The sequence below is a fragment of the Drosophila rhopaloa genome, unplaced genomic scaffold (assembly GCF_018152115.1).
Source record: "Drosophila rhopaloa isolate 14029-0021.01 unplaced genomic scaffold, ASM1815211v1 contig_115, whole genome shotgun sequence".
NCBI classification, from domain to species: Eukaryota; Metazoa; Arthropoda; class Insecta; order Diptera; family Drosophilidae; genus Drosophila; species Drosophila rhopaloa.
Genome location: NW_025334990.1, coordinates 11,382,305 through 11,401,683, shown reverse-complemented (window position 1 = coordinate 11,401,683; position 19,379 = coordinate 11,382,305). Strand labels below are relative to the sequence as shown.

Here is a 19,379-nt window from a genome sequence, read left to right as displayed (position 1 = left end):
CGTGACGCTATAGACCTAATAAAAATACTAGATTCAGTTAAATACACCTATAGGATTATTTAACCCCTTTTGAATATACACAAAGCTGGGTAAGTCTGGCAAGGCCGGCACATTTCGAGTTGACGCTTTCAAAAATGTCATTTTGGAACATTTGCTGCTGGAAAGGAAACTGAACACGAAGTGAAAATAGGGTAATATAAGGTTTTAGAAATGAGCGCGAAAGAGAGTCTGGTCCTGCAGCTGGCGGATCCACAGCTGGCCAAGCTGACCAGCGATTCGGAGGAGATCCGATTGCGCGCCCTCGAGCAGGTTGAGACGCGGTTCATCCGGTGCCTTCAGTTGGACGAGCGCATCCAGTTCAAGCCGGTGCTGCTCCTCAAGCAGCTCATCCGCTGGTTCGGGTACACTCCTCCACTGGCCCCCGACCGCGTGCTGGCCATGATCCTGGAGCTGTTGCGCTCGGAGTACGGCGAGGCGGTAATCCGCAAGATTCCCTACGTTCGACTGAAGACGGAGCTAGAGAAGGTGCGTCGCGTTCTTCGTAGTCTGGAGTCCAAGCGAATCAACGAACTTCTGGACGAACTGCAACTGCTGCTGCTTCAGAAGTACAAAATGGTCCTGGCCACGCCGTCTGCCTCCAGTTTTAGTTCGATTGATGTGACCAGTCAGAGCCAGGGATCTGAATTCGTGACCAGCACCATCGACCATTTGCTTGTCAATCTCACGCCCGAGGACTACGAGACCGCCTGGACGCGTCCGGGCGTGGACGATGTAGCGAGCATGACGAACATGATCGACATGCCGCGCGATGGTGCCACTAATGTCCTTGAGGTGCAAGTGCAGCTTACCCATCTGATCATCCGGATGAGCGACTACCCGGCTGAGTATTTTCTGCAGCCGCCATATGTATTCCTCCATCTTGTGCAGCTTCAAAAGCGGACAGATGGCAGTCTGCTGTACGTAAACCGGGCACTAATCGCTTTCTTGAAACAGTTACAGCGCCGCATTCAGGTGCGCAGTAATACCCTTAGTTATTCGGCCAGCATTGATCCTCCTGGAACGCGTCCCAAGCAACTGAAGGTGGAGTGCATCTTGGGGGTGCTGCTGGCCAACTGCACCAAGCTAATCCACCCGCTGCTGTTCCGCGCGACGAACGACAACTGGCACATCCTGGAGCTCAGCGTGGAAACCATCCGAACCTATGATGTCATCCACTGCCGAGTCTCACCCCTGGGCACCGTACGTTTTTCACACGTAGTAAGCAAGCTACTCACATACTGCAACAGTCTGGAGGGCAGTGACCTGGCCAAGCTGGTGGACTCAATGATTATTCCCCGTCTGCAATCACTGATCTTTAACGGCCTGCTACAGGATACAGTAGCCCTGAACCTCACCTATGACAAGCACCTGGACCGAGCAAACGCCCAAAGGCTCATCAAACCCTTAATTTTGGACAGCTCCTACCTGTCTTGCGTGCCCGATCGCATGAAGTCACTGACCAACCTAATCTGCGCCCTGTCCTCGATGCCCTCGGAGCCCTCGAGGGATGAGGAGCGTTTGATCAAGTTGAAGCGGGCCTACAGCCTGGCCCTAAACCAATTCCAGCCGAAAACCAGAATGGCTGCGGAGCAGCTAGTCCGAATGCACAGGGAGGTGTGCCTGGTGGTCGAACAACTGGGAAGTGAGACTCTGGTGAAACAGCTCTTCGACGCTGTCGTGGAATGCACACCACTTTACGTTGGTGATCCGAAGCTAAGAGAAAATGCAGAATCGCTGATTTTAATGCTGATGAATTTAGAGGACCAAAAGCTCCGTGGATTTGTGTACCGTTTAATGCCGCGACCTGTGGTGTCCCATTTTCATGCCTTTATGAACAAGACGGTCTACAGGACGGGATGCAGCAATTTGGACCTGGTCCGCCATCACATTCTTGGTTTGCCACTGAACACCAAGATACTGGAAGGGCTGATCCTTCAGAGTTTGGACGCTGATGCTCCGGAGCAGGTGCGCCAGTGGTGTATTGATTATCCTTCAATGCTACTAAAACTGAACTGCGTGCTCAGTGCAAAGGACTTTAACAAAGTGTTCGAACTGGTTATTCCCGTGCTGGCCCAGCTGATCCGCAGGTCGGTTACACACAAGCAATTGCACGGAGTGGTTTGGCAGTTGTTCGAGCCGGACACCAGTCCACTGGAACCGCAATTGATGCTGCGTGGCTACGTTTACTACATGTTCCATCCGTTTTCTCAGATGAGAAGCGATGCCACCACTAGGATCGCTTACGTGCTGCAATGTCAGGACTACACGAACAAGTATAGGCCAACCATGAACCAGGTTCCGATTGAGATGCTCCCGAACGATTTCTGCCTGATCCAACCACCAGTTGATTACATTACCATTTTTGATGAATATATCAAAGAACCGTTTCAAGGACAGCGCAGCTTGGATGCCTTGCTCCGATTGCTGGAGACCAAAGACTTGAGGCCTTCTATCAGGAAGTCCACAATGACTCAGTTAAACGTCATGCTTCAAAACTGGAAAGCTTGCGACGACTTCTCCACGAAGGACGATGGATATCGACTGATTCTGGAGTCGCTGCACAATGCTTTGAAGAAGGAGAGTGCCAACGAGCCCGTAGATATTCTACTGCCCACAGTGAGTATCTTGATGAAGCTGCTGCTACATAATGCTGGATTCCGTGAAGAGATCTCGAACACTTTTGAAGTGTATGTGTGTCTGCTCCGCGCTTTGTTCATGCTGCCGCATGAGAAGCAGTTGCGCCAGGATGTCAGCATCTGCCTGTTTCTGATGCTATTCCACAACTACGTCAACTCCACTTTGGACGAGTTAGTGCTGGACATAGAACTGAGTCCCATGATTCTGCCTGTGACATACGATGTTGATAATACACCGCGAGAACCTGCTATTATGGAGGGAATGCAATTGCAGGAAGACTTGGAGGAAACCCATTTCGGAGGAGATAAGGCCAGAGCTGCCCAGCACTGGCGACTGTATACGGCACATCGCGTTTGCCAGACTCCATCGAGCATGACTTTGGAGTCTGTTGGGGATCTGGATATTAGGGACTCTCTCAAGATAAAAGTTGCCGATTTGGCATTGGTGCAGGCGTCACACTTGGAGCTACAACTAGGGCGACAGATCACCGCGGCCAGTAACTGCTGCAACCACCAGGATCTGCACCAGATCGTGACCCTCATTCAACTATTCCTCGTGCTTCTGCGCAGCTCGATACCTCAGAAGGTGGGCGAAGGCATGTGGAAGCTCATCCACAAGTTTGTCCGCTTGGCGCCGGGCAACGACGCGGATCGTGAGCTTTACAAATCCCTGCTGGAATTGTGCCTCAATTGTCTGCGTTTCTCCCAGCCGCAGGTGATGAGTGGACTGAGCAAAGCCCTCGATACTGATCATCATCACAGCTTCCATCTGCTTTTGCACGACCGCCTTGTTCCGCTGGAAATTCTGCACCTAATTACTCAGTGCCTGATGCAACTCCTGTCCGCCGAGCGCAGTTCGATCTCGATGAACTGGCATGGGAAGCTGTTCATGCAGCTGAGTGTTTTGGCCAAAACACACTTTGAGCTGCGTCAGCTCCAGCACGTGCGATGTATGCTCCGCATCCTGCGCCATTTAAGCGAGCGGGAGCTGAAGCTTAACGATGTTCAGCTAATAGTGAGTATTGAAAGTTATCGATTGAATTTAATTGTTCACTTTTAACATTGCCTTTCTAACCGCAGCACTATTGCCAGCACTTCATACAGCTGTCTAGCGATTTGAGGACATCGACGCAGACCGGAGCGCAGTGGCAACGCGACTGCCTGCATATTATCTGTCAGCTACATATGCACCAAACTCGGCTTCCTGCCAAGGACAAAACTACAATCGATACAGGAGTTGCGAAGAAAGTTCTGCGCTATTTGCTTGGCTTGTGCGGGCACAGCGATGGCGAAGTGCGTGCCTTGGCATGGGTTTCAATGGCCAATTGGATAACTAGCTGTGGCTCGAACATGGCCAGCGTTCTGCCGAGCTTGGACTTTCTTCCTGGTGGATTGCCAGCTTGCTGTTTAACCACGCTATTGGATGTCCACGAGCAGATGTTGGTTAGGGAGTTGGCCGGACGCGTTTTTATCCTGCTGATGCCGACCATTGGTGCCGAAGCTAGCATAGAGTTGATGCGCAATCATGACTTTCTGAAGGACGCCAACAATGCTCTGAAAGTCATGCATGTGACTCCCTGGCTATCAAAGGACCTGGCGGGAGAGCAGCATTCGTGTGAGATAATCAGCTGCTATGTTGCCATCTGCAACCAGATGGTGTCCATCAAGCCGGAGTGGTGCGCCACACTGTGCGAGCACAGCTTTATGAACGGTCTCAGTGATGTGATGAAGACGCCACCGCCTGCAGTGTCCTTCTCGATACCCTTCCTGCAACTGTGTGCAGGACAAATATGCCAGTTGTACGCCTTGTGCTATAGTGATAACTTTGAGTTCCTTCAGAGGACCATCTGCCGGGATTCCGTCCTGCTGCAGAGCTTCCTGTCGCTGACGAACGATGTGCTGGACTTGGACTGTCCCGAACGGCTGCTGGTTCAACTCTTCAAGCTCTTTCTGATATTCTGCAAGGACTCCAATTCGAATGCTGTCCTTATCGAGCAACTGAAGAGTCAGCCAGCCCTTTTCTTGGATTTTTTCCTGTACGGATTGCATTCTTCATACATGAACACTTCCTTTCAGCGCTACACCCTCTCATCTCTATCCATGGTGTTCATCAAGGCGCAATGTGCACCAGAGAAGGAGAGCTTGCTGAGAGAACTGGAACAGTACACATTGCAACTTGATGATATTTTGCCGTCTGAAGGAGAAAAGCTATTGGTAAATGGCAAAGACGAAATAGCTTCTACACATAAGCAACTGATATCTATATGCATGCAGGGTCAACAGCCAAAGGAGAGTGATGGCCAGAGCCCAAAAGCTGGGACCAAAACCACCAATGCAGCTGTGCTCCTCTACCACCGCCTGGATCGGCTCTTTGATCACCATTATCCGCCCAAGACCTTCCATTTCCTGAAAACGCCTGGAGCAGGTCATGTGCAGATATGTGAGACTCTCGGCGGATTGCTGAAGATCTCACCTTGGGCTGTCCATGCGGCTGGGCAACTGAAACTGCTAGATCGAGTGATTAGCCTTCTGGAAACCTTTCTTAACGATGTTAACATCGGGAACGCCTGCGTCTATGTGAAGCGCGTGGGAGCCCACAAGTCACGCGACATCCTGAGCAATCTCTTGCTTCTGATCAACATGTTGGGGCAGTGGCACAGTTCGCATCATGCTGTGATCACCCAGCCCACTATGGCTGCCACTGTTGTTCGAATTCTTATCCGCATCTGGCCTTGGCTGTCACACTCGCAGCACTTAAAAAAGATCACCGTCCAGCTGACCATGTTTCTTACGGAGCACTCCTTCGAGATGTGCAAACAGACTTCGCTGGTTCCTTCTGGACAATCGCATTCCCTGCTTCAGCTGATGGTTCGCGTGGCTGACTTCGAGACGACCAGGAAGGAGACCCCAAACAAGGAGCCCAATCACAGTATGGTGCCCGCCCTGAGGGCAATGGTAAACTGTTGCTCCTGTGCCGAGGGTCGACTGAGTCTATCCAAAATGCATGTGCTCGACATGTTTGATACGATCCTCCCAGCAAATCCATCTTCATCTCATGCTACCAAAGTGAAACCACTGGTTCTAAACGCTTGGCTTGGATTTTGGGAGGTATTTTCCCGATATGATGTCGGATCCAAAGTTTGCCATCTTCATGCCCTCATCGAGACCATTCGACGCACACCGCCATTGAACAAAAAGAGGATTCTGTGCCTTCGTATCCTACGAAACATGTGCTTTTTTAATAGCAATCGGAGCCAGTTGGTAGAACATTCCGGCTTCATTAACATGCTATATGATATTGTGGACCAACCAGTTAAAAAAGGACCAGAGTCCACTGAAAAAGTCTTGGACTCATTCGAAGAGCATCGATTAGTTGTACTAATGCTGTGGAAACTTTTCGGCTTCGGGGCCAAATACAAGGCCATGTTGCGCGGCACCAAGCTGTACAAAGTGCTCACCGGCCTCCGAGTAGAATTGACGGTGATATATTCGGATAATCCGCATAAATTCACAGACGTTCCCTATGCAAAAGAAGTCGACGAGTTGCTCGATGGTCTTGCGGATTCGATGCGACAGAAGACGTAGACAATTAACACAAACTGACCAAGTACAAATAAATAGGGTAGATATAACAAAATTGTTTTTTTTATAGAATGTGTATTTTGTAAATGGACTTTTAATGTACTTTTAAAATTAAACTATTATGTAAAGCAGACACCTCTGTTGTAAGAAGTCTACAAGAATTCTAAGTCCACATGATGTCCTTAAATAATGAAAATAAATATTTAAACACTGTACACCTCTCTAATCAGGTTTCTGAGCAGCAAATCGATCGATGTATCATTAAACTACTTTAACAATTTGCGAATTGAACTTTTTGTGGTCTCAATAAGATGTGGTACTGAAGAAGTCAAAGATGTATATATAAGCAGCAACCGCTTATGGACATAAAGATAAGATTTCTGGGTTGGGCGACAGGCTGTCACTGGGTAAACAAGCGTGCGAAAAACAATTTCTTTGCTTTTTTAAAGCGATATAAAGATAGGAGTCCATAAATCTTCTATTATTTAGATACCAAATAGGTAAACTTAACTGGGAAGCAACTGGAGAATAGTCGGGGTTTTTCACTACATTCTCGTTAGCATCGAACGCTATATTGCATGCATAAAGCGATTTATCTTTATGGGCTTCAAAGTGCGAATCACTGCTGATAATATCCGTCTACCTTCAACTTTAGGTGCCGCAAGTCCATGGCTTTTTCAGTTCAGTCCCGACTGGCCAAAAGAACTGTTCGATTTTCGCGACCGACCAGAATCAAACGACATGAAGTCAAGGGACGAGAATGTGAGATTTGATTTTTAAAATCAATTTAAAGTCATTAATCAATAAACTTTTTACAGGGTTCCGCTGAAAGCAAGTCGGACATGGCGCTGGTCAATGTTTTGTCGCAGCAAAAGCATATGAAATATAGATTGCCCTGGTATTATGCACCATCGTTTCTTCTCCTGTGGGTCGTCCTATTTTACGCAGTGGTATTTCCCCTCTACAATCGACTGCCGGATAGTGTCTTGATAGCTGATGAATCTTCTAAACCTGGCCAATTTGTGGCGGAGAGAGCACAAAGGCTGCTCTACAAATACGACCGGATCGGACCCAAGGTGGTGGGCAGTGTGGCTAATGAGGTGACCACGGTGGCTTTTCTCGTCGAGGAGGTGGAGAATATCCGGGCGGCAATGCGCAGTGATCTCTACGAACTCGAGTTGGATATTCAACAGCCATCAGGGGCCTACATGCATTGGCAAATGGTGAACATGTACCAAGGCGTTCAGAATGTGGTTGTGAAAATTAGTTCCAAGAGCTCTAATAGTTCGTCCTATCTCCTGGTCAATAGCCACTTCGATTCCAAGCCCAGCAGTCCTGGTATGTTTAACGATATTTTTTTTTAAATGATGTGCAATAACTCCTGTTTAAAGGTTCCGGTGATGATGGCACTATGGTTGTGGTTATGCTGGAGGTACTTCGCCAAGTGGCTATATCGGATACCCCATTTGAGCATCCCATTGTGTTTTTGTTCAACGGAGCCGAGGAAAATCCCTTGGAGGCGTCACATGGTTTTATCACCCTGCACAAATGGGCGGGTAATTGCAAGTGAGTGGAGATTTCTCTTATAATTAAAGAAAATAATAAAAGAATCTTTAAACAGGGCCCTCGTAAATCTGGAAGTGGCCGGCAGCGGAGGTCGTGATCTGTTGTTCCAGACTGGCCCAAATAATCCCTGGCTCATAAAGGTACCTATGACGAATCACAATTGGTTACCAGGAAACAGTTGGCTAGACTCGTGCCTATTTGCAGTTTATAGGCCTTATAATTGTATTTGTTTATCGAATTGCTAATTGCGGCAATTTGATTTCGTGAATTCTGTTTACCTTTGATGAAAGCGACACGTTTTGCTACATTGATATTTATTTTATTTTCTCTTTGCAGTACTACTATCAAAATGCCAAACATCCCTTCGCCACCACAATGGCCGAGGAGATCTTTCAGTCTGGGATTTTACCATCTGACACGGATTTCCGGATATTCAGGGATTACGGAGAGCTGCCAGGTGAGTAGGTTGCCTTTCCCTTTTTTTATGATGTACTAAAACGACTTTTTTAGGCCTCGATATGGCACAAATCAGCAATGGCTATGTATACCACACAATTTTTGATAATGTTCAGGCGATTCCTATTGATTCCCTTCAAAGTTCTGGTGAAAATGCTTTATCTCTAGTTCGGGGTTTTGCCAATGCCAGTGAAATGAACAATCCAGAGGTGAGTCCCTTGTAATATTGGAAAACCCAAGTCAAAGCTCTTTTAACTTAATATTTTATCACAGGATTACAGTGAAGGACATGCTGTCTTCTTTGACTATCTGGGTTTATTTTTTGTGTACTACACTCAGACCACTGGCGTAATTCTGAACTGTTGTGTGGCTGTGATCAGCTTGGTTCTTGTGAGCTGCTCATTGCTGAGAATGGGTCGTGAATCAAATGCCTCCATGTGTCAAATATCCATATGGTTCACCATAATCCTCGGACTCCATGTGTTGGGAATGGTCCTTAGCCTTGGATTGCCTTTGTTAATGGCAGTTCTTTTCGATGCCGGAGATCGTTCGATGACTTATTTCAGTAACAACTGGTTGGTGATTGGACTCTTCATCGTCCCAGCAATTATTGGACAGGTTCTGCCCTTAACCCTCTACTACACCCTCAAGCCGAATGTGAGTTACAATTGAACTGATTACATGAGTTTAATTATCAGTTAATAAGTATTCAAATTCCAGGACAAAATTAGCCTCCCCAATCACATACACATGAGTCTACATGCGCACTGTGTTCTATTGGCTTTAATTGCTATTATTCTAACTGCTATAAGTCTGAGGACCCCTTATCTGTGTATGATGTCGCTGCTTTTTTATGCGGCAGCTCTGTTGATTAATCTTTTAAGTACTCTCCATGATCGTGGTAAGTAGCCTTATAACATTTTTGTTTTTTGCTCTAACAAATTTATACCTTTTTGTAGGATTCTATTGGGTGTTGATCGTGCAAATTCTGCAACTGATGCCCTTCCTGTACTTCTGCTACCTCTTCTTCACTTTCCTCCAGGTATTTTTCCCCATGTTGGGACGTTTTGGACATGGCACTAATCCAGATCTCCTGGTTGCCCTAATCTGCGCTGCGGGAACATTCTTTGCCCTGGGATTTGTGGTAATACGAGAGGACTTCTTTAGAGATCGTATATAATATCATGTTGTTTTAGGCTCCCTTAATCAATATGTTCCGTTGGCCGAAGTCAGCTTTGCTCGGTTTGGGAGTAGTGACCTTTATATTCAGCATGATTGCGGTTTCCGATGTGGGCTTTCCTTATCGCGCCAAAACCAGCGTAATGAGGATTCATTTCCTGGTAAGTAAAGTGATTCTAACAATTGATGAAGTCTTAATAGCATTCCAAATCTCTTAGCATGTTCGACGTATTTTCTATGAGTACGATGGCTCTGTGAGTCTCAGTGATTCCGGCTACTACTTCGACTTCCAGGATCGCCGTCTCTATTATCCCCTGGAGGATACCACTGTTAATCTAACTGGGTTGGTTAGTACATCGACCGATTGCGATAAGTATCTGATGTGTGGTGTTCCCTGCTTTAATCACCGTTGGTGTAAGACCCGCACAAAGAGTCATTGGTTACCTCGGGAGCAGGAGGTGGCCATTCCAGGGGCAACGTCTCTGAAGCTCCTGAGCAAGACTGTCCTGGACTCTGGAAAAGTGGCTCGCTTCGAATTCGAGATCTCTGGGCCACCACACATGAGCCTATACATTCAACCTCTTGAGGGGGTTGACGTGGAGGATTGGTCTTTTATTCGAAATATGCTGGATGAGCCCGAGACATACTCAGCGCCCTATCAAATATTCTTTGCCTATGGAAAGGATAATTCTCCCTTGAAGTTTCACATTGACTTTGCAGTGAGTTAATTAAATATTTCCCTTATTCCTTGTAAAAATATATTTATTTTTAGAAATCCTCGGGAGATTTTAGCACTCCAACTTGCCAGCTGGGATTTGCCGCCAGCTTTGTCAGTTATGACTATGATCGTGACGCTGCTGGCTTGAAGTTTATTTCCGATTTCCCCGATTTCGCTCACGTCATGGAATGGCCGACGTTATACGAACGTTATATATTTTAAGTTGGTGTGTTCATAGAAGCTCTCGCTAAATATTGTTTGCACCAAACAACGCCTCTGTTATTTATAATTCGTTACACTAAGATTATTAATAAACGCACTGCTTTAAGAAATGGAAATTTTCGTAGTCACCATATAAAGTAATTAATCAAGACCTCGCGTGTGTAGATTGGCCGATAAGATTTGAGTGCATAGATCCCAACAGACCTGCAAGTGGATTTTAAATTATAAATCCAAATCGGCGCTATCATAGAATGATTGGTTTTCCATGTTGTTTGTTGTTGCCTTTGGGCTGTTATCTTTATATGTTGAGAAGTATCGGTTGAATCCGAAGCAATCGGACGACAAACATTCAGTAGCGAAACAATTGGGCATCAGAAAGGTTCTCTCCCCGGAGAATTTGGCTGGAAATATGGCTGACGGCGATAAAGTGAGTACTTATTAATAACCACTTCATCTAGGAATATTAATCACTTTACATTTTAGGCAAGCTACTCGGACACTGTTCTCTACAATGTTTTGTCGAAGGAAAAAAAGTTGAGAAGGAGACTGCCCTGGTACTATGCCCCCTCCTTTCTCCTCCTCTGGGTGGTGCTATTCTACGCGATCGTACTTCCGCTTTTCTATCGGCTTCCAGACCGAATCACGATAGCCGACGAGCCACTTAAGCCCGGGGAATTTGTGGCCGAGAGAGCACAGAAAGTGCTCTACGAATTCGATCGTATCGGACCCAAAGTGGTCGGGAGTATAGCGAATGAGGTGACCACCGTTGCATTTCTCTTAAATGAGGTGGAAAAGATTAGGGGAGAAATGCGCAGCGATCTCTTTGATTTGGAGGTAGATGTCCAGCAGCCAACAGGTACCTATGTGGTGGGAACAATGACTAGCATTTATCAGGGCATCCAGAATGTGGTTGCTAAGTTGAGCACTAAGAGTTCTAATAGCTCATCCTACCTTCTGATTAACAGCCATTTCGACTCAAAGCCAGGAAGTCCAGGTAAATAGTTTTAATACATAATTCAAGGATCGTTGTAATTATCCCTTAAAATAGGAACTGGGGATGATGGTACCATGGTTGTAGTAATGCTAGAGGTTTTGCGTCTAATGTCAATTTCCGAAGACAAATTCGAGCATCCATTAGTTTTTTTGTTTAATGGGGCGGAGGAGAATCCTCTACAAGCCTCCCATGGTTTTATTACTCAGCATAAATGGGCAGCAAACTGCAAGTAAGTTTAAGATCTCTTTTAAAGAACCTACCTAAACTGCATTTCCCAGAGCAGTTATCAATTTAGAAGTCGGTGGTAGTGGTGGTCGAGATATCTTATTTCAGAGTGGCCCAAATAATCCCTGGTTAGTAAAGGTATGAGAATATAATAAAAATTAAAAATATAAACTAATATGTATATTAACATTATTGCAGTACTACAAACAGCACTCGAAGCATCCGTTTGCCTCCACATTGGCGGAAGAGATCTTTCAATTTGGAATACTGCCCTCCGACACTGATTTCCGCATCTTTCGAGATTATGGAAATATTCCCGGTAAAAGATGAAATACAAATGTGAGATCACGAATTAATATTTATTTAATGTTATAGGTCTTGACATTGCACAATTCAGCAACGGATACGTTTATCACACAAAATTTGACAGCTTTGATGTTGTTCCAGGACGTTCGGTTCAGAGCACAGGAGAAAATGTCCTTTCACTAGTTCGAGCTTTTGCCAATGCCAGTGAATTGTATAACACTAAGGTGGGTAAAATATTTTTCCAATAATTTTTCAAATAATTCACATATAAATTTTATAATATTACAGGAACACAGTGCAGGACATGCTGTCTTCTTTGATTTTCTAGGACTTTTCTTTGTGACTTACACGGAGAAGACTGGAATAATCCTGAACTATTGCTTTGCAGTACTAAGTATTCTTCTCGTTGGTTGTTCCTTGTGGAGAATGGGATATGTGTCAGAGATTTCCGTAGGAAGGATATCTATAGCTTTTGTCATCATTTTTGGACTACATCTTTTGGGCTGCCTTCTATGCATTAGTTTGCCTCTAATAATGGCTCTTCTGTACGATATCGGAGATCGAACTCTGAACTATTACAGTAACAACTGGTTGGTGATCGGTCTATACATCTGTCCGGCGATCATTGGATTAGTACTGCCTTCGACTCTATATCACTCGTTCAAGCCAAATGTAAGAGTAGATAAAGTAAAATCATACAGTTAAATGAATTTAGTATTATTTATTTAATTACAGAAAAAGTTAAGTCACTCGTACCAGATCTACATCGGCTTGCATGCCCATTGTGTGGTCCTGGCATTCCTGGCCATTTTTTTGACAGCCATTGGTCTTCGAATTCCCTATATGTGTATAATATCGTTGGTTCTCTATATCGGCTCTCTGCTCATAAATCTTATAAGTACCCTACATGATCGCGGTAAGATTGCAATAGCTAAAGATAATATGTGTTTGTTCTTATTATTTTACATTTTTAGGATACTACTGGGTATTAACGGTTCAGCTTATTCAACTTTTTCAATACGTGTACTTCTGCTACCTTTTCTACATATTCCTTGTGATTTTCTTTCCCGCGATGGGAAGAAATCGAGATTCGGTAAATCCTGATATGCTGATAGCCCTGATATGCGCTGTGGGAACCTTTTTCGCACTCGGATTTGTGGTAATATTCAACCAGACGTTATAATCATTAACTCGATAAGCCTATTTAATAGGTTCCTTTAATTAACATGTTTCGATGGTCCACCATTATATTGATTGGCCTAGGAGTGGTGACCTTTATATTCAGCATGATCTCTATTTCGGAAGTGGGTTTTCCCTATCGTGCAAAGACCAGTGTGATGCGGGTTAACTTTCTAGTAAGTAAATATTTTTGATAACTAATTATACCCTTGCAGAGGGTATTATAATTTTGGTCAAAAGTGTGCAACGCAGTGAAGGAGACATCTCCGACCCTATAAAGTATATATATTCTTGATCAGGATCACCTCCTGAGTTGATATAGCCATGTCCGTCTGTCCGTCTGTCCGTCTGTCTGTTTCTACGCAAACTAGTCTCTCAGTTTTAAAGCTATCGGATTGAAACTTTGCACACACCCTTCTTTCCTTTGCACGCAGTATATAAGTCGGAACGGCCGGGATCGGCCGACTATATCCTATAGCTGCCATATAACTGATTGATCGGAAATGCCATAACTTTCGTGTTTGTAAAGTTAGGAAGTTGGAATTTTCTATGGGTTTTATATTTGGCCAATCAATCCGACATACCAAATTTCATAAGGATCGGCCGACTATATCCTATAGCTGCCATATAACTGATTGATCGGAAATGCCATAACTTTGGTGTTTGTAAAGTTAGAAAGTTGGGATTTTCTATGGGTTTTATATTTGGCCAATCAATCCGACCTACCAAATTTCATAAGGATCGGCCGACTATATCCTATAGCCGCCATATAACTGATTGATCGGAAATGCCATAACTTTGGTGTTTGTAAAGTTAGAAAGTTGGGATTTTCTATGGGTTTTATATTTGGCCAATCAATCCGACATACCAAATTTCATAAGGATCAGCCGACTATATCCTATAGCTGCCATATAACTGATTGATCGGAAATGCCATAACTTTGGTGTTTGTAAAGTTAGAAAGTTGGGATTTTCTATGGGTTTTATATTTGGCCAATCAATCCGACCCACCAAATTTCATAAGGATCGGCCGACTATATCCTATAGCTGCCATATAACTGATTGATAGGAAATGCCATAACTTTGGTGTTTGTTAAGTTAGGAAGTTGGGATTTTCTATGGATTTTATTTTTGGCCAATCAATACGACCTACCAAATTTCATAAGGATCGGCCGACTATATCCTATAGCTGCCATATAACTGATTGATCGGAAATGCCATAACTTTGGTGTTTGTAAAGTTAGGAAGTTGGGATTTTCTATGGATTTTATTTTTGGCCAATCAATCCGACCTATCAAATTTCATAAGGATCGGCCGACTATATCCTATAGCTGCCATATAACTGAACGATTGGAAATGCCATAACTTTGTTGTTGTTAAAGTTAGGAAGTTCGGATTTTTTATGAGTATTAAGAATGCATCATATGAATAATTTTGGAGAATATAATTTACAGAGTATTCTGCAAGGGTATATCAACTTCGGCTCCGCCCGAAGTTAGCTTTCCTTTCTTGTTTTAGATTGATTATAAAGTTGATTTGATTTATAGCAAACTCGCCGAATGTTTTACGAACATGATGGTTCTCTTAGCGTCGACGATTCGGGGTACTATTTTGACTACCAGGATAGACGAGCTCTTCGCCCACTTCAGGATTATTCCGTAAACTTGACTGGACTTAGCTCCATAAAAACTCCTTGCGATGAGTACGTGATGTGCGGAATTCCTTGTTTCTGGAGTAGCTGGTGTAGAGGGCTCTCCAGTGCTGCTTGGCTGCCTCGTGAACAGGAAGTGGACATACCCGGAATATTGGAATTAAACCTCTTAAATACATCCCTCCTAGAATCGGGCAAATCCAAGAGATTCGAATTTGAACTAGCTGGCCCTCCGCATATGGGCCTGTATATACGGCCACTGGAAGGAGTAGCAGTGGAGGATTGGTCCTTTATAAGGACAATGCTGGACAAACCGGAAAAATACTCGGCGCCCTATCAAATATACCTTTCCTATGGTGTGGATAATTCTCCATTTAAATTTCACATTGATTTTGCAGTAGGTCACGTTTGCTAAAATTGTTAACCAGGTTTATTAATTACTATTTATCTTTCAGAAATCCGATGGAGATTTTGATGAACCTATTTTTGAGCTAGGTGTTGTCGGACATTATGTAAGCAAGGATTTTGAGAGGGATGCAACTACCCTAAAGTTCATAGCGGATTTACCAGAGTTTGCTTACACCATGGAATGGCCGTCTTTGTTTAAGCGATATATCTTTTAAGATCTTATTCCAAAAGCAATTTAGTTTTGCATTCATTATATTTTCGGGACATTCCAAGCGCTGCGATAGTGCAAGCGATAAAGTAGAAAAATATATTAATCTCTATACCCACATCAAGCGTCACCTTAATCTGCCAGACATCCGTGCGAATGAATAAGCTTTAATTTGCAGCTGCCCCTCGCGTGCGTCGGAATCGCCACTTATGTATATTTATATTAAGTCGTAAACCCGTCCAATTTAGATACCATGGCCGTGGCCATGGTTCAGTCCCAGCCGCCCTGGTGCGCCTCAAGACAAAGCAGTTCCCCCGCCGGCTAACCGGCGGGTATCAAGCGGCACACGGCATTATCTTTATGGGCCTTAACGGGGCGGAAGGCTTCGAGTCGATATGCTCGGGGTGCAGACGTTCAGTTAGGCGTGGATCGGGCATCGGAAGGGTTTGAATTGGCTGCCGCTAGCAATCTTATAATGGAGGAGAAGACTGATAAAGTGAGTTTTGATTTGCAAAATGCAGGAAAAGGAACTTATTGACCGCCCGCTTATCAGGAGAATCCCCTCGACACTGCTCTCATCGAGTCCTTGTCGGTGAGAAAGGGACATGTCCGCAACCGGAGATGGTCCTGGTACTATGCCCCCTCCTTCCTGCTCCTCTGGTTGGCGCTCTTCTACGCCATCGTGATACCGCTTTACTACAGACTCCCGGACAGGTTGACCGTCTCCCGGGAATCTCTCAATCCTGGAACATTCGTGGCGGAACGGGCACAGCAACAGCTATATACCTACGATCGGATTGGACCCAAAGTAACCGGCAGTTATGCGAATGAGGTGACCACTGTTGCGTTTCTAGTGAATGAAATAGAAAAGATCCGTGCCGAGATGCGCAGTGATCTCTACGATCTCGAAATAGATGTCCAGTCACCAACGGGCGGATACGTGTTCAACGATATGGTAAACATGTATCAGGGTATTCACAATGTGATCGTCAAACTGAGTACAAAGAGTTCAGATAGTGAGTCCTACCTGTTGCTCAATAGCCACTTCGACTCCAAGCCAAGCAGTCCAGGTGAGCATTTTCCGGATATCAATAGAAATTTTAGGCACTGATAGAGGTCTTCAGGTTCCGGTGACGATGGCACTATGGTTGTGGTTATGCTGGAGGTCCTTCGCCAAATGGCTATATCGTCGACGCCTTTCGAACATCCCCTTGTCTTTTTGTTTAATGGTGCCGAGGAAAATCCGCTTCAGGGCTCCCATGGATTCATTACGCAACATAAATGGGCAGCCAACTGCAAGTGAGACGAGAAAACGTTTTACTGCCACTTTTATTTGCAACTATAATTGTTTTTAGGGCCTTTATCAACCTAGAAGTGGGCGGAAGCGGAGGACGTGACTTATTGTTTCAGAGTGGTCCCAATAATCCTTGGCTCATGAAAGTAAGAATCATACTTTTTTAGCAAAAAAAGAAGCTTATGGCTTAAGTTACTATGCACCTTATGAACTTTATGACCAATTTATGGTCATTTCTTTTACTGCTGAAATACTAAACCGAATCTTTATAGTATTATAGGCAGCACGCGAAGCACCCGTTTGCCACCACAATGGCCGAGGAGATCTTTCAGAGTGGAATTTTACCCTCTGACTCAGACTTTCGAATTTTCCGGGATTTCGGGAATATACCTGGTAAGTTGATGAATCACTTGCCCTAATCTTTGACAACAATTTATTGTTTCTTAGGGCTCGACATTGCCCAGATTGAGAACGGTTATGTATACCACACGGTATTCGATACTGTCGAGGCGGTTCCTGGACGATCCATACAGAACTCTGGAAACAATGTCCTTGCTCTAGTGCGTGCATACAGCAATGCCAGTGAGTTGTACGGAACAGAGGTGAGTTAAACCATATCAATAAACTAAAACAATACTGTGAAAAAAGTAACTTTTAGAGTGATGATGGCCACGCAGTGTTCTTTGACTTTCTGGGCTTGTTCTTTGTGTACTACACCGAGACCACTGCTATTATTCTGAACTGCCTGATTGGAGTGATATGTCTGGTTTTGGTTGGTAGTTCTCTTTGGAGAATGTCTCGCCAGTCGGAGGAGGTAACGCTTCCTCAGCTATCGATTTGGTTCCTCAGTATCCTGGGACTGCACGTGGTGGGATTTTTGCTGAGCATATGCCTGCCTCTCTTGATGGCTGTCATTTTCGATGCTGGAGATAGGTCCTTGACTTACTTCACTAGCACCTGGCTAGTATTTGGTCTCTTCGTTGTTCCCGCAATTATCGGTCTCGTACTCCCATTGACCCTGTACTATACCCTGAAGCCCAATGTAAGTCTACCCAATTCGATAACTTTTATCCTTTCTACAGCTTTTTAATGAATTACAGGATCAACTTAGCCACGCCTACCATCTCCAGTTGAGCCTGCACGCCCACTTGGTTGTCCAAGCTCTGCTGGCTCTTATTTTGACTGCCATGGGTATTCGATCTCAGTATCTGTGCCTGATTTCGATGATCTTTTATGGGGGTGCACTTCTGATTAACCTAGTGAGCACGCTGCACGATCGTGGTATGATTTGTTATGACCATTAATTTTAAAGATTTTTAAACACTGCTATTTTTCAGGCTACTATTGGGCTTTGATTGTGATGTGTCTTCAGGTGTTACCCTTTTCTTACTTCTGCTACATTTTCTACATGTTCTTTGTGATATTTGTTCCGGTATTGGGAAGGAATGGTGCCAATACAAATCCCGACCTTATTATTGCCCTGGTGTGTGGTGTGTGCGTCTTCTTTGCCCTCGGATATGCGGTAAGACTTATTCAGGAATGGTTTTTTCATTTATATATAACGCTGATTCCACAGGCACAATTTATTAATATGTTCCGCTGGCCAAAGCTCATACTCCTTGGACTTGGAGTAGTCACCTTTATCTTCTGCATGATTGCGGTCTCAGATGTGGGCTTTCCTTATCGTCCCAAAACTAATGTGATGCGGGCAAACTGCTTGGTAAGCTTGCACTTTCGATTAAGATGTCCAATATATTGATGTTCTTTATGTCCTTTAAAGCACACTCGTCGAGTTATCTACGAGTACGATGGCTCCGTGAGTCGAAGCGATTCCGGCTATTATTTCAACTATCAGGACAGGAGGTCCTTTGATCCGCTCCAGGACTCTGCTCTCGATCTGACAGGATTAGAGCCCGTTGCGAATAACTGCGACAATTATGTGATGTGCGGCATTCCTTGCTTCTATTACAGTTGGTGCAAGTGGCGCCAGTGGGATGGATGGCTGCCTCGCGAATCGGAGGTCATCATTCCCGGAGAACTCACCCTTGAGTTTCTGGGCAAGACGGTATTGGAGTCTGGCACAACGGCAAGATTCCAGTTCGAGCTGTCCGGACCACCGCACATGAATCTGTTTATTCAGCCGGTGGGTTCGGCAAAGGTGGAAGACTGGTCATTTGTGAGGAAAATGCTGGACGAACCTGAAGAGTTCCAGCCGCCCTACCAGATCTTCCATTCCTATGGAACAGATAATTCCTCTTTAAAATTCTTCATCGATATGGAGAAGAGCGATGGTAGTTTTAATGACCCCACTGTGGAAATCGCAGCTGTGGGTCACTGGGTCAGCTATGAATTTGATAGGGATCCAGAGGCTACGGCATTTGTTGCCGCCTTTCCTGACTTTGTCCATGTCATGGAATGGCCATCTATATTTAACCGATATATATTTTAAGTAGTATTTAGCTTTAGGCATACCATTAACAATTGTACAATAAATTTCATTCATTATCTGCCCGAAGGGATCCATAAAAATATGTGAATTTATGACTTCAGCCTTTAAGATTTCAGATAAGAAAATTTTGTTTATATCAAAGTTAATATAGAACAGTTTAATAAAAAAAATGTCGATACACGAGTAGCGAGCGATACCGTCGATTTTTATGAGTTTCAGATATTCGATGAAAATTTTGTTGCTTCCGGCTTGGAAACAAAGAGTCATG

General features: G+C 44.6%; 4 protein-coding genes across 5 annotated transcripts; all 4 read left to right on the top strand.

Moving 5' to 3' along the window:
* Positions 1-99: 99 nt before the first annotated feature.
* Positions 100-6,472, top strand: LOC108046226. Of its 2 annotated transcripts, XM_017125812.2 has the most exons (3): positions 100-3,690; positions 3,756-4,889; positions 4,950-6,472. In XM_017125812.2, exons 1-3 carry the CDS (start codon positions 211-213, stop codon positions 6,258-6,260), a joined length of 5,925 nt encoding a protein of 1,974 aa, XP_016981301.1. In that variant the 5' UTR covers positions 100-210; the 3' UTR covers positions 6,261-6,472. The 2 variants fall into 2 exon arrangements, with proteins under 2 accessions (XP_016981301.1, XP_016981300.1); XM_017125811.2 differs by having other exon boundaries at positions 3,756-6,472.
* A 489-nt stretch (positions 6,473-6,961) lies between these two features.
* On the top strand, positions 6,962-10,498 carry LOC108046192 (endoplasmic reticulum metallopeptidase 1). Its single transcript, XM_017125771.2, has 12 exons — positions 6,962-7,019; positions 7,076-7,595; positions 7,649-7,823; positions 7,879-7,963; positions 8,160-8,280; positions 8,334-8,488; positions 8,553-8,936; positions 9,000-9,180; positions 9,239-9,423; positions 9,476-9,619; positions 9,677-10,177; positions 10,231-10,498. Exons 1-12 carry the CDS (start codon positions 6,999-7,001, stop codon positions 10,396-10,398), a joined length of 2,640 nt encoding a protein of 879 aa, XP_016981260.1. The 5' UTR covers positions 6,962-6,998; the 3' UTR covers positions 10,399-10,498.
* A 287-nt stretch (positions 10,499-10,785) lies between these two features.
* Positions 10,786-15,462, top strand: LOC108046194 (endoplasmic reticulum metallopeptidase 1). The gene is made up of 12 exons (XM_017125773.1): positions 10,786-10,825; positions 10,882-11,392; positions 11,447-11,621; positions 11,671-11,755; positions 11,816-11,936; positions 11,993-12,147; positions 12,212-12,595; positions 12,659-12,839; positions 12,898-13,082; positions 13,135-13,278; positions 14,649-15,149; positions 15,208-15,462. Exons 1-12 carry the CDS (start codon positions 10,808-10,810, stop codon positions 15,373-15,375), a joined length of 2,628 nt encoding a protein of 875 aa, XP_016981262.1. The 5' UTR covers positions 10,786-10,807; the 3' UTR covers positions 15,376-15,462.
* A 335-nt stretch (positions 15,463-15,797) lies between these two features.
* LOC108046249 (endoplasmic reticulum metallopeptidase 1) lies at positions 15,798-19,314 on the top strand. Its single transcript, XM_017125855.1, has 11 exons — positions 15,798-15,864; positions 15,922-16,438; positions 16,493-16,667; positions 16,724-16,808; positions 16,935-17,055; positions 17,110-17,264; positions 17,321-17,704; positions 17,763-17,943; positions 18,000-18,184; positions 18,239-18,382; positions 18,443-19,314. The coding sequence occupies exons 1-11, from the start codon at positions 15,844-15,846 to the stop codon at positions 19,109-19,111; spliced, it is 2,637 nt and encodes an 878-aa protein (XP_016981344.1). The 5' UTR covers positions 15,798-15,843; the 3' UTR covers positions 19,112-19,314.
* Positions 19,315-19,379: the final 65 nt, after the last annotated feature.